The sequence below is a fragment of the Pongo abelii genome, chromosome 14, assembly GCF_028885655.2.
Source record: "Pongo abelii isolate AG06213 chromosome 14, NHGRI_mPonAbe1-v2.0_pri, whole genome shotgun sequence".
NCBI classification, from domain to species: Eukaryota; Metazoa; Chordata; class Mammalia; order Primates; family Hominidae; genus Pongo; species Pongo abelii.
In genome coordinates this window covers 47174924-47189229 of record NC_071999.2, presented here as the reverse complement: position 1 = coordinate 47189229, position 14306 = coordinate 47174924, and the positions used below count along the sequence as shown (strand labels likewise).

Sequence of the window (14306 nt, the reverse complement as noted above, 5' to 3'; positions counted from 1 at the left end):
TTATGGCTTTTGATTTAGAGGGATGATGCCTTTATTGATGTTTACTACATGAAATAATTTATAATTTTTTAAGTTGGCACAATTATTACATAATTTCAGAGCTACTCAGACTCCATTTCATGGGGAAAAAAATCTTTACAATATTTATACAGCTATTTTTCTCAAAATAACACAACAGACACTTTATACAAAGGGATGCTTTATATAAAAAATTACACAAAATTTGCTATACATTACACAAAACATTGGATCAACTTTTTAAAAAAAGTAATTGACTTAACGCACCATTTTGAGCATCATAAACGGCACATCTGGCTGAGTTGTGGCAAACTCCCCTTCAAAGCTTTGGTTTGCAAAGGAGTGAACAATGCCTAAGGGATTATTGGCTCAAAGAAAGTGCAGGAAGGAAAATGCACAAGGATAAGGAGGGAAAAGAAGAGGGATACAGAAAGAAAAGCACGCACTAGGCAAGCCCTTGTTTCTTTCTGCTTTTCTTGTATTACGAGAGGTGAAGAAACATTTAGGACTGAAGCTGTTGATGCTACCCCCCAATATACTTTTCATCTCCATGAAATTTCCAGTCCCTTTCCTCCTCATCTATTTGTCTTTGATGATATGCTGAGACAAGGTTACAGCAGAAATAGTTTAGAGACAGAAGGATGGCCAGAAAGGGTTTCTATTTTCCGAAACTCTCCACAGAGCAGAAAGACAAGAGAAAAAGGCAGAAAACTTCAAATGTATATTTATTTCTATTTTCTTTTTCTTCCACTCAATTAAACTGCCATCTCCAGCGTGGATTTGGGGAAGCTAATTCCTTTGCAAGCCCAAGATACTCAAGCCTTTTGTAAGAAGGTCCTGTTGTGAACCAATGAAAGCAAAGATAGTAGTTTTTAAGATTCAGTAAACTGTTCTTATTTTAGTTTATAAAGGGGGAAAGAAATCTGTAAAGAAAAAGGCAATGCAAGAAGCAGCACTCTGAAAGAGACCAAGAATTGTAATGTCTAGGAAATCCAAAGAACCATGCTGCAAGACAGCTGAACTGGCCCAAATCTGCTTGGAAATGGAAAGCCTTGCTTTCTCCACTGGAGCCCAGCTGCATGGGATCCCCTGTGGTCTGACTGCTATGCATCTACCCTTCAGTCAATCATGGCCAAGTGTGGTGGCTCACACTTGTAATCCCAGCATTTTGGGAGGCTGAGGTGGATGGATCACCTGAGGTCAGGAGTTCAAGACCAGCCTGGTCAACATGGTGAAACCCCGTCTCTACTAGAAATACAAAAATTATTTGAGTGTGGTGGCAAGCACCTGTAATCCAGCTACTTGGGGGGCTGAGACAGGAGAATCGCTTGAACCCAGGAGGTGAAGGTTGCAGTGAGTAGAGATAGCATCACTGCACTCCAGCCTGGGTGACAGAGCAAGACTCTGTCTCCAAAAAAAGTCAATCACTGGGACAGGGATTTGAGTTAGGTTTTCAGCAATGCAGTTTTCCTACATATTAAAGGGTAACAATAAAATAGAATACTTTTTTAAATCCTCAGATCTGATCCAAAGTAATTTTTCTCTCGATTTAAGATGTTTTGGCAGGAAAACCACCTAATCAATTTAGCTTTGAAACACAGTTGAATGTGAGCACTGTCCATAAACAACTCTCATGCCCTGAAGAGTCCCCTCTTACTTTACTGGCCACGGCATCAGCTACAACGGCATTTTCCAAGGTTTTGTCATACGTCTTTTCTACTTTGGCAACGAAGTCCTTTACAGTTTCACATAGCGTCCTTTGAGGAAAAGAAGTTGTACAATTTATTAAGCTTCATGAATTGATTTGCTTTGATTTATGAATATATTTAAAAAGAAACACAATTAAGCAAACTGTCAAATATCTGGGTCATCTGTATATAAATCTATGTGTCTATCTGCTGTGCAGTTTGTCTCACATAAGTTCAAGACATTCTAAGTGATAAATGCATACATGAATAAGCCTTGCTGTATATTACTTAAATTATAGTAATTAATGTTATACGAAGCTTTCCTCAAATATTTAAATTAAGTATTTTTAGATCCCATTTAAAAATGATAAAGCATCATCTTGCTTTCTTCACTGGAATTCTAAACTTACATATTTTCACAACAGAAATTATAGTGCCGAACAAAAATAAGATTGTCACTTGTCACTGTCAAGCCATGACTCATCATATGGATATTTTGATGTATGTTACAGTTTCAATATATTATTACTGAAGAGAAAGAGGTTGTGCATTATGCTGAAAACAAATCTGCCATTTGAGTTATATTCTCTGTAAATCTATTCATTTTTTCCTTGAGATAACCAATGCAATAACTACAAGACTAATTTAATTTAGGTCTTGTTAGTGTCAGCAGTATATGGTTTACTTGTTTGTTTATTTTAATTACATTTGGCTTCTTTATAATAGAAATAAGCTAAAAGACAAAATAACTTGAAACACTAACAAAATCTGCCTTTTGAAAGGCTTTGGATCTGGATCTGGATCTGGTGCTAGATTAAAAACAACAATCAGCAGAATGGTATATGACCAGCTTTTTTAAAGCCAAGGCTTAAGCTGATAGAATCAGGCTATTTTTAAAATCATAGTATTGCTTTCTATCATTGATATAAATTGAGAAATTTAAATTAAAAAAAGGTTCCAGCAGTTATTTTTTCTATTACACTCACAGCTTTCTCTGGTAGTTGAGTGGCAAAATGGTAAATTTCCATATACTTCAGTATTATGAACTTGAGCAATTCAATAGACACAGGACACACACACACACACACACACCACCACCACCACCACCACCACCAACACTCCTCCCCCAACAGACATACACACTACCAACCTTCAGATTTATCATCTTGGAAATTGTATTCCTCCTAACAATTTTTGTTTTATTATTTTTTAGCAAACATTTCTAGATTTTATTTGAACAAAAGGTAATATTTTCTAATCCTGAATCTTCTTTGTTGGCTTTTTAAACTAAAATTTCTACAGAGAATCTAGCTTATCATTTACTAGGCATGCATTCATGTATTTCATGTCAAGTTTTGTCTTCTTTGACCATGAACAATACTTCATGGGATTTCTCGAAATATAACACTATCACAAAATCTCTTCTAGGCATTTTACTGAAAGTTTCTGTAAAATGCGCTACTTTAAGGGAGAGGAGCATTGATGCCTCTTCCTGTAACTCTGAAATAGAGGTTTTTCTTGCCATTATTATAACATCATCTTGACATAATTTTCTCTTGGTTTGTGAAACTGCATATGTCATAGCTGCTTTTGTTGGTATTTTACTCACTCCTAGAGACAGAGCCCTTCAGTCCATCAGCCTAGGAATGAAAAGGGCAGCAGGGGTGCCCCTCCTCCATGTGCCATGTCACTGAGGCAAACAGAGGCTGACAGAGACACTATGACCCTGTGGCAGTAGTGGCCAAAGGAGCTGAGGAAGGGGCATGTGAAGGTTAGGAGAGTGCTCACCACGCAAGTGTGGAAAGAATCAGAAGACATGCTCTACCTTATGGCTCGTTAAGTTCCATATGCTAGAAGGAATATAGGATATTTACATTCTGGGGGAATGAAGTAACCTTTTATTATACCTAAATAGTGAATGTAGAGTTATTAAAACAGAAATAAAATATATACTTAAAAATAGTATGATTGCAAAGTCCTACCAACCAGAAACGTGCAAATTGGAGAAAAAACAATCTTAAGATGTCTTTACTATAGGAAGACAAAAGATATTCTCCAACTATACACAGTTTTCTACTTTATACATAAGACTTCCAGAAAATATGTGCAAAAGTCAAATAAATGAAAGTAGAATACAGATTTTCCTATAGAGATTAAAAAATTCTAAATTCCTAATTGTATCTTTAATCAACGTTAGAACTTTAAAAAAAAAAAATAATTTTTTAGAAATCTTGCTCAGTTGCCTAGGCTGGAGTGCAATGGTGTGATCATAGGTAACTGCATCCCTGAACTCCTGGGCTCAAGTGATCCTCCCAGCTTAGCCTCCTGAGTAGCTAGGAACACAGGTCCATGTCACCATGCTGAGCTAATTAAAAAAAAATTTTTTTGTAGATATGTAGTCTCTCTGTGTCGCCCCGGCTGGTCTCTAACTCATGGCCTCAAGCGATCCTCCTGACTTGCACTCCCAAAGCAATGAGATTACAGGGGTGAGCCACTGCATAAGGCCTAAATAGAACTTTTGGCATTTCCAACATTTTATTTCCTTAATTTTGTTCCCTTCCTTCAAAATTAAACAGAGTCAACTGTGTGAACCAAATACTCAGCTGAGGCTAACAACAGTCCACATTTCACATACCTGATGATTTCCACCATCATCTCTACTATATTACGTATGTTAGACCCATACTTCTCATCACTAGTATTAGTACCCTCATTTATCAGCTTTCCACTTAATTTCTTAAAGTATGGGCAAATGACAATAAAATATGCACATACTACACTAAGATAAATATGGCAATGGTACCCAGACAGAATCATAGATTGGCAGGCAGGGTCTTCGTATCTGAAAAATTCATTTCTCATCTAATAAAAAGTTCCAGTTTGAAACTGAAGATGATTTAGAAGTATCAATGCATAATACATAAAAATCTCTAGCTATCTTTGTCTCTAGCTATCTTTGTGCTCTGAGGAAATGTTTTTAACAACTACCTCAACTTCACCAATTAAATGAGGCAGGTTGGCCTAAATTATCCCTAAAGTAGATTCCAAATCTAAATTCTATGGTTCTATGACAATGGCATCAATATTCCTACTAGCTAGTTATCCCGTTTTCTGAAACTTTTGTACACAGAACAAAATGCATTTATTTCAAAACTTGGGGGGTGAGTAGAGTGCATAAGTAATAAACCTAATTAACTCCTACTGTTAAAGCTAGAAAAGTTTTTAAACTACTGACTAAATAAATGGAGAGACATATATTGCAGCTAAAGACAACTTATTTAATAATCGTTTTTAATTTTTACTAATAAATGGTATCTATGATTGCTAATTAGAGCTGTGATTCTCAGAAGATAACTCCTATTACCATACCAAATTGATGAAGTTCTAACGTCAAAGAAATGTTGTTTTAGGTTAACCTACATGTTAGCTATGTTAGTGGAATACTACTTTTCCATTAGCATTTCAACATTTTAAAAATAGCTGAAAACAGTTAAGGCTACTGAGAATTATTGTTGTATGAAATAAATACAAACATGCACAAGAGGGTTAAAACATTTTGCCTTAATATCGTATCACTGAATAAATAAATGACATTCACAAAAAAAGGGAATTCTTTATCTAGGTAGTAATTACAAGTGTGTGTGTGTGTGTGTGTGTGTGTGTGTGTGTGTGTGTGACTGTGTGTACACACAGTTTTTTTTTAATCATTGAGTTGTGCTCTTGTGATTTAGGTGCTCTACTGTATATGTCATGCCTCAGTAAGAATTGTTTTTTAAAGGGAAACCATTATAGAATTTTTAAGTTTTTTTTTTTTTTTTTAAGATGGGATCTCACTCTGTCATCCAGGTTGGAGTGCAATGGCGTGATCACAGCTCACTGCAGCCTCGAACTCTCATGCTCAAGGGATCCTCTCACCTCAGCCTCCTGAGTAGCTAGGACTACAGGCACATATCACCACACCCAGCTAATTTTAAAACGTTTTGTAGAGATGGGATTCTACTGTGTTGCCCAGGCTGGTCTTGAACTCCTGGGCTCAAGTAATCCTCCCACCTTGGCTTCCCAAAGTGTTGAGATTATAGGCATGGACCACCACGCCTGGTCAAGATCTTTAAAATCTTAAAGAGATATCACTCAAATGTAGTGTGTGAACTTTGTCTGAATTTTGAACAAATAAAGTGTGTGTGGTTTTTCTTTTTTTTTTTAAAGACCTTGTCAAAATTCAGACAAGGTTCACAAAAAAACCTCTGAGAAAACTAAGGGAAATGGGATATGGCTTAAGTAATATTGACAGTGTTAGAGAATTATTATTAATTTTTAGATTTTTAAAAAGATTATATGTGCGCACATGCACATGCACGTGTGCACACACACACACACACATAGAGTCAAGCCCTCCATATTCATGGGCTCCACATCCATGGATTCAACCAACCATGGATTGAAAACATTTGAAAAAGAAAACAGATTGTTGTGTCTACACTGAATATGTGCAGACTTTTTTTTGTCATCATTCCCTGAACAATACAGTATAACAACTATTTACATAGCAAATACATTTATTATTATAAATAATCTAGAGATGATTAAAGTATGTGGAAGGATGTGTGCAGGTTATATGCAAATACTATGGCATTTTCTATGAGGGACTTGAGTACCTATGAATATTGGTATCCAAGGGGGTCCTGGAGCCAATCCCCCAGGGATAGAGAGGGAGGACTATATACCAAAAGTGTAGTAGAATAATTTTCAGGATGTTCTTAGAGATACTGTAGCAAAATAAAGTAGGAAGCAGATGGCAAAATGTTGGTAAATACTGAAACTGAATGATGGGTATGGTGGGAAGTAATTATACCAGTTTTGTTTGAAAATGTCCATAAAAATAAAATTTAGAGATGCTGAGCCACTGCCCATTTGTGATGGCACATGGAAGTCAAAGCTGCACCCCCAACATGGCCTCTCCGGCCAGCCAGGCACCTCCAATGAGACCTGCACCCAGGCCAGCACCAGCAGGTCAGCTGCCAGCAGTGGCCCCACCCACTGCAGTTGAGTCTCCTGCTGCTGCACCCTGGCAGCCAGGTCTGATGGTCCAGATGGCAACCACTGCAGCTGGCGTGGCTGTGGGCCCTGCTGTGGGGGCACATACTGGGTCAACTATCATGGGAATGGAGGGGCTTCGACAGAGGAAGTAATGCTGGGCTCACAAGGCCTGACATCACTTAACAGGAGCCTCTGGGAGACTAGCTGCAGAGCAGCAGCAGCCTTGCTTGTATAAGATAGAACAGTTTCTGGAGTGTTCCCAGAACTAGGGTGATGTCAAGCTCGGTGAGGGTTCCAATGAGGTGCTGAAACAGTGCAGACGTACACATGGACTGGCCTAGTCAAGAAGTTCAACTGAAGACATGGAAAATCAGCTTTCATGACCAAGTAAATTTAGCTTAAAAATGTAACAGATAGTGAAGGTATAAAGTGTGAAACCAGCAGTTAAGCCTCTCCTCTGTCATTCATAGCTTCCTTGCTTCAGAATTGCAGTGGAAGAGGATATTCTTACCGTGCAGAATTTCATTAAGATGGTATAGAATTTGGGGCTGGGTAAATGTTTGTGTGGCCTCCTTAAACCAGCTGTTGTGATTTTATTGTTTGTGAGATAACTGGAATAAAGTGATTTTCTTCCAAAAATAATAATAATAAAAAATAAAATTTCACATATATTGTATTACTAGTACCAGACAATTACATATTGTCTCCTCTTTTTTCTCTTCAGTCTCTTTATGGCAAAGTCCCTAGAATTGTATCTGGGGTTGTAAAGGCCTGGAAGCACAGATGAGTGACAAGAGGGGTGCCGCATCAGAATGGAATCTGCTTAAGGGCAGGCAAGCTGGTTAGGGAGAAACCCAAAGCTAGGGCTAAGAGCAGAGCCTTAGACAAAGAGTCAGGCCAAGGTCAAAGAAAACATCTGAAATGTAATTGGGTAAAACGTGAGGTGATGATGCCATAATTTAATATAGCCCTCTGTCATTTATAAGCTCTATACTTATTATATTACTCAGCTTAATTATCCTAGCAGTTCCATGAGGGAGAAATAACAGGCCTTCTTTCCATATCCCCCACAAATAGGAAACAGGATTGAACACTAGAAAAAGCGCTGAATGGAAGCACGATGGCTGGCCCAGGAGAGGTGGGCTACACACTCTCTTTGTTTGGTGGGCAGTGCTGCTGGGGTTTTCAATGAATTGTATTGCTTGATGGTGAAATGGACAAATCTCCAGTTTGTCCCAGGCCTTAGCACTCCCTACTGTCTTTCTCATCCCAGGCCCAGTTCATACACCTAAGTGATGGGCTGGCCCTTGCCCTGTGAATCAAATGTATTTTGATATGACATTTCAGAGGACATTGCTAGAAAAGGTGGAAAGCTGTAATGGAAGCTTTTTTAAGGTATAGCAAGTCATAAGAGAATTATTTTTTGTTTAATATAGTTAAGTAAATATTTTAACTGGCCACTTTTTATAGTTTGGATGTCAGCAAAACCTTTATATTGACTTTCATGTGTTTGATCACTACCTTTCATATATTTTACATATTTTTAATGAAGTGGAATTCTTGTTAAGAAATTTCCACAGATGCAAACAGGATAATTATAGTAGCCACCCCTTTTTCTCCCTATCATTCTTAATCTTAACACCTTTGTAGTACAACATTTTTGGCAGTGGAAACCTTTTCTCTAATAAAATCTTTTTTTTTTTTTTTGAGACAAGATCTCACTCTGTCACCCAGGCTGGAGTGCAGTGGCGCCATCTTAGCTCTAGTACAACCTCCACCTCCCAGGCTCAAGTGATCCTCCACCTCAGCCTCCTGAGAAGCCGGGACTACAGGCAGGCACCACCACACCTGGCTAATTTTAGTATGTATATCTTGAGTAGAGACGAGGTTTTGTCATATTGCCCAGGCTGGTCTTGAACTCCTGGGCTTCAAGTAATCTGCCCACCTTGGCCTCCCAAAGTGTTGGAATTACAGGCATGAGCCACTGTACCTGGTTCAAATACAATCTTACACAGAATTCCAACATTAAAATATTAAAACTCTGTTTTGTTGATATTAATAAATTGGATAGAATTAAATTTTCTCCTTTACAAGAAAAATTAAGCAATAAAGTTACAGATGATAGTTATAGTCTTCTATTCAATGCAGTTTCCAATTATTTCTGTATTTTATTTTAGTTACATGACTGTAAGGAAATTGTTTTCAATTAAGTAAAAATGGCAGAAGATGCTTTAGTCCAATATTTGCACAAAACAGAAACTTGCAGCACTGCCCACCAAATAGAGTCTGCAGCCCACCTCTCCTGGGCCAACTAGTGTGCTTCCCTTGCTGTAAGCCATTCAATTCTTTTCCTGTTGTGCAGTCCTGTTTCCTATTTCTGGGGAATATGTTGTCAAAAGCAATTGTTACTACATTTGTACTTTTTTCACAAGCAAATTTGTTTATAATGATTCATCTTGTCTTTCCTCAACTACACTGTGAATTAAGTACATAATATACCAAAATTTGTGTATTTTTTCTTTACCACTTTCCCACTCCTTTTCTTTCTTTCTTCTCCTTTTCTCCTCTCTTCCTGCGTAATAGTAACCCGTGCTTGCTAAGCCAGAATTTGAATGCATTCTTTTGCTTATCAGTTGAAAATTTCAGTTGGTGTCACCCCTTCTTCTAGTCGACTTTCCAGTCTCTTGACATCAGCATAGGATGCTTCAAAACTAAATTCTAAATTCCAGCCAGGCAACATTTGGGATAATAACATCAAGTAGCTTTGGCTCCATGTACAAAATCAACTTCACTAAAATATGATAACTTTGAATTAAAATGTAATTATTCAATTTAAACTTGCTGAGAAACATCATTTGGAAAAATCTCATCATTTTCCTTTTTCTAATGTGATGTAAACAATTCCTAAATAGTAGTGTTTATGGAAATAATGAATTATAATGAAATGTGTTTTCCATATTATAAGTAATCATAAACATTTCCTTAAATAGACATTTAGGTTAATTAAACTCTAAACGCTTCTTACACCTTTTTGATAAAAATGTTTCAAATTAAACATTAAAAAAATACCCTCTAAGTATACACCACTGCAAATAAGATGCTAACATGATTTTTAAAAATCAATTCAAATTTAGTATATCTAATTTTATAAGCTACTTCCAAGATATTTTTTGAGAAGAAAACTCACAAAGAAATGACGTAAATGGTAGGAGCCAGCTATCATTTCATTTTCACCATATTTAAAGACTTAAAACCCACAACTCACTTGGCAGAAGATATGACCACTGCATGTTCATCAGAATTGAGGATTTTTGTAAGATGTGTTGCAACTGAGTCTTCATAAATTGTCATCTGAAAAAAAGAAAACTCTACACTGTATTATTGTTGCTGGCATTTATACAACTCACTTATTGCTGCTCCAGAAATGGAACCCTTCATGACATATGTTTAGGCAGGGCAATCACTATAATGAAATATATGAAAGAGTCATCATGCAAAATAGATATTTCCTTTTGGCAAAAGGCTTTCAGTTTCTGTAATTCTTTAATTTATATTCTTATAGAAATCTATAAAAATTCCTTTACAAAATTTTTTAATGTAAAAATATCTCAATATAAAAATAATTCCTACAAAGTAGTACAATAAAAGCCAAAAAATCTAATAAAAATTGGGCAAAAGACCAGACATTTAAATATAAAAATATCCAAATGGCCCATAAACAGATGAAAATGTATCCAATCTCAGCCATCAGGCAAATGGAAACTAAAACCACAATGCAGTACAACAATGCAGCTCCAAAATGGCTAAAGTGAAAACAACTAGAAAATGGCAAGTGCTAGCAAGGCTATGGAGCTACAGAATTCTCATACGCTGCTGATGGGAATGCAAACTGATACACTCTCACAAACGATTTGGTAGTGTCTCTTAAAGCTGAACATATGCAATGATATCACAGGACTCAGAAATTCAACTTCTATATCTGCACCTAAAAGAAATGCAGAATTGTGTTCACCAAAAGACATGCACTAGGATGTTCACAGCAGCATTCATCTAATAGTAGAATGGATGACAAATTGCAGTGTACTTGTGCAATGGAAGACCATAGGAGAATGAGAATGAATGATTTATAGCCAAGCCACAGTATAGATCAGTCTGATATACATAACATTGAGTGAAAGAATCCAGAAACAAGTGAGAGCATACAAAATGATTCTGTTTTATAAAGTACAAAACAGATAGCAATCTATGCTATTAGAAGTCAGCATAGTGATTATTGGGGTAGGAGGTGGGGGTCTTGACTGCAAGAGGGCATGAGGGGGCTTATGGGGTACTTGAACACTGTCGGGTGGCCTGGCATAGATTTGTTTAGTTTGTGAAAATTTACCAAGCTATACATTTATGACCTGTGCACTCTTCTGTATGTATAATTCAATAAAAAAGTTTTTAAAAATGCTGAATACGCTTTCATATAATCATGTAAATAAATATTTCTTTTAAACAATAGTCAAAATGCCAAAAGCATCCATAATCACTTTTCTATTTAACTCAAACTTTAACATCCTGTTGAAAGAACACATACATTTTCCTAATATGTGAAGATGTGCACAATATTTAAACAGCCTCATATTCAGAGCCTTACATCAAATGTATGCCTCAAATAATATTCCATTTCACACAGCTCAAAATTTTCTAGTATAAATGATCTGCTCCAGGCAAGCTGGCCGCCTATGCTCTTCTGCCTGACTCAGGTATCTTTTCATTACTTCTACCAATCGGCCTCAGTTTATTCAGACTTATTTGAAGATTCCATTAAGTCTGAATAAGCCTTCCCCACAAAGCTTTCCTGACTAGCCTCTTTCCAAAAGAACCACATTCCTAATTTACCTTCATTCCACAAGTGGTTATGTTACTCTTTCAAAAGTATGTTACTCTTTTAAATTTCTACATTCCCTCCTTCAAAGGCAGACCACTACAGGAAAGCAATTTTACATCAAAGAAAGGAAGGGAGGCCAGGAGCTCCAAAGTTACACACGATGTTGTATTTACCCACAAATCCACTTTATTCATCTCTTAAACACTAAAAGTTACATCTTTACAGCTAGGATCAGAAAAATGAAAATATATCATCTAAAAATAAACTTTAAAATTTGAAAAAAGAAAATGTTCTCCAGAGATTCGTTTTCTTTTTCTTCCCTGCAGGGCAGAAAATATTTTACATGATCATTAATGCTATTAATAAATTCATTAATGCCAGTTGATTAATGTATTAATTAGTAGCATTTGATTAATGCCATTTGAAACTTACGTTCAAAAAATCCAAGTTTTTGTTCATTAAAAATATTCAAAGACCAAAAAATACTTCTCTCAGAGGAAAATAAAATAGCCTCTATGTTCAAAGATAAAATTACAGATGTAACTTATTAACCTATTATGCAGTCACTTAGCAGGGTCAGAAAGGTAAGTAATAATAAGAGTTAATATTTTGTATTGTGTACCAGGCACTGTAATTAAGCACTCTGTATATATTTACCCCTTTGTCCTGTTTTATAGCCAAAGAACCTGAGGCTTACTGAGTAATTTGCCTAAGACGCACAGCTAATGAAGTAAACAAAAGCTAAGAAGAAAGATTTAGTCTACTTTTATCGCAGTTTTCAAGGCAAAAAGGCCACACACAGTAAAATGCATTCCTGGTGCCAGCCTAGTTCAGGGCCTAGTCAGGGCCATTCAGAACACTCATTTAATCTGTTATCTTAAAGTATGCTATCCCTTTGTTACAAAAATAAGTTTATTTTTAAAAAGCAAAGTTTCATTTAAAACCCTTTTGTACAAAAAAGAGAGATTTCCTTCATATCTTTAGAAACGTACCTCATATTTAGTGATTATACATAAGTGATAAAAGTAAATTATTTACTGTTATTTTATATGCTAGAAAACAGACATTTCTGAAGTAAATGGAAGAAAAAAATTCTCCTTTTTGTCTTTTTTGGAAAATTAATAACATTTACAAAAATACCGTTAAGATAAAGGATTGGTTTCCATAAAAATGTGTTATGTTTATGGAATCACATAACTAAAAATGCTGCTGAAAATAAAATGGTAAATATATTAATCTTTAATAGTGATTATCTCTGGGTGGTAGGACTACAGGTGATTTTATTTTCTTTTTCATATAATTTTGTATTTCCCAAATTTTTTTAGAAGCAGTTTTGGCTATCAGCAGTTTTTATGTCAGAAAAAGTTTTAAAAATACAATTAGCTTCTCTAAGAAACGGCCCCATGTTTGTAGTTATCATTCCTTGCCTTAGTTTTGACAAGATCATAATTTTCTTAATGACAAAACAAAGATTTCAACTGTAAAATAAACAGATGAATTTTCCTGGAGGGAAAAATAAGCTGGCATAGATCAAATGGTCTTAATGAGTCAGAGAATAATCCTTTGAAAGTCTGGTTCTGTTTTAAATCTACACCGCTTTCAGGTTTAATCAGAATGCTGAATCTTTAAAAACATTAGTCATTTATGGTCTGTAGTAGAGATAGAATTAAATGGTCTTTCTTCCTTTAACTATATCAACAGGCTTAACCCAGAGACCTGTCTTGCTGTCCCTTCAAAAGAGTAGGGGCTGGCCACAGTGTCTCATGCCTGTAATCCCAGCACTTTGGGAGGCTAAGGCAGGAGGATCTCTTGAGACCAGGAGGTCAAGGCTGCAGTGAGCTGTGTTTGCATCACTGCATTCCAGCCAGCCCGGGCCACAGAGCAAGACCCTGTCTCAGAAACAAAAGAACAAGAAAAGAGTACTCAAAGCAAGCAGTAAGACAGAAATTGTATAATATTCTGGCCATGAGTATTGGTGTGTTTAGATACTGTTTAAAGGAGCTAACATCTTATAATCAAACGATCTAATGGCCAAAGTAGAAGATGAATAAACACTAACAGGAAACACCAGCTGACCTTCCTGGAGCTCTGCTGATAAAACGGAAACAGGCAGGTAGAACATGCAGGGAGGAATTATCTGGGCAGGAGAAGAGATAGTGCTTTACACATCTGTTATATCATTTAACTCCCGTGACTTTGTAGCCTCACTTTACACATGAAGAGGCCCAGGAAGAGGAGTGACTGGGCACTCCCAGTGTGGGTGGTCACGGAAGGACTCTAATCTAGATTCAGGATTCTTCTCTCTGGGGGAGAGGACTAGAGGTAGTCAGTGAGACCATACCCCAAAAATAAAATTAAGTTAACATGCTACCACCATATATTAGGAGTACATTTTCTCTTTTTTTTTTTTTTTTTTTTTTTTTTCAAGATATCCACCCCCATTTCAAATGATAGGTAAAGGGTTAAGTCTTACATAAAATTCTTCAGATGCTTCTGGAGGTCCTGGAAGTAGGGAAGCTTTTGGTGGCAATTTGAGTTCATATGTCATTATACTCCACCTGAAGGGAGAAAAACTCTTTGGTCTAAGATTTCCTTAAAATTGGATAAACTAACTGTTAGCATCTCATACACAAACACACACACACACACACACACACACATTCATGAACTATGGTTTATTTTATCTTAAA

At 36.4% G+C, this 14306-nt stretch overlaps 1 protein-coding gene and 1 pseudogene across 10 annotated transcripts in view; one reads left to right on the top strand and one right to left on the bottom strand.

The window, feature by feature from the left end:
• Nucleotides 1–14306, bottom strand: part of DGKH (diacylglycerol kinase eta) — a 204216-nt gene that overhangs the window by 52163 nt on the left and 137747 nt on the right. For all 10 annotated transcript variants that reach the window (XM_054528957.2, XM_054528950.2, XM_054528952.2 and 7 more), the window contains 3 exons: nt 14090–14174; nt 10009–10094; nt 1676–1775 (listed from right to left, as the gene is read on the bottom strand). In XM_054528957.2, the coding sequence (XP_054384932.1) occupies nt 1676–1775; nt 10009–10094; nt 14090–14174 (271 nt within the window). The remainder of the gene's footprint in view (nt 1–1675; nt 1776–10008; nt 10095–14089; nt 14175–14306) is intronic.
• LOC100439139 (coiled-coil-helix-coiled-coil-helix domain-containing protein 2-like) lies at nt 6623–7084 on the top strand (annotated as a pseudogene).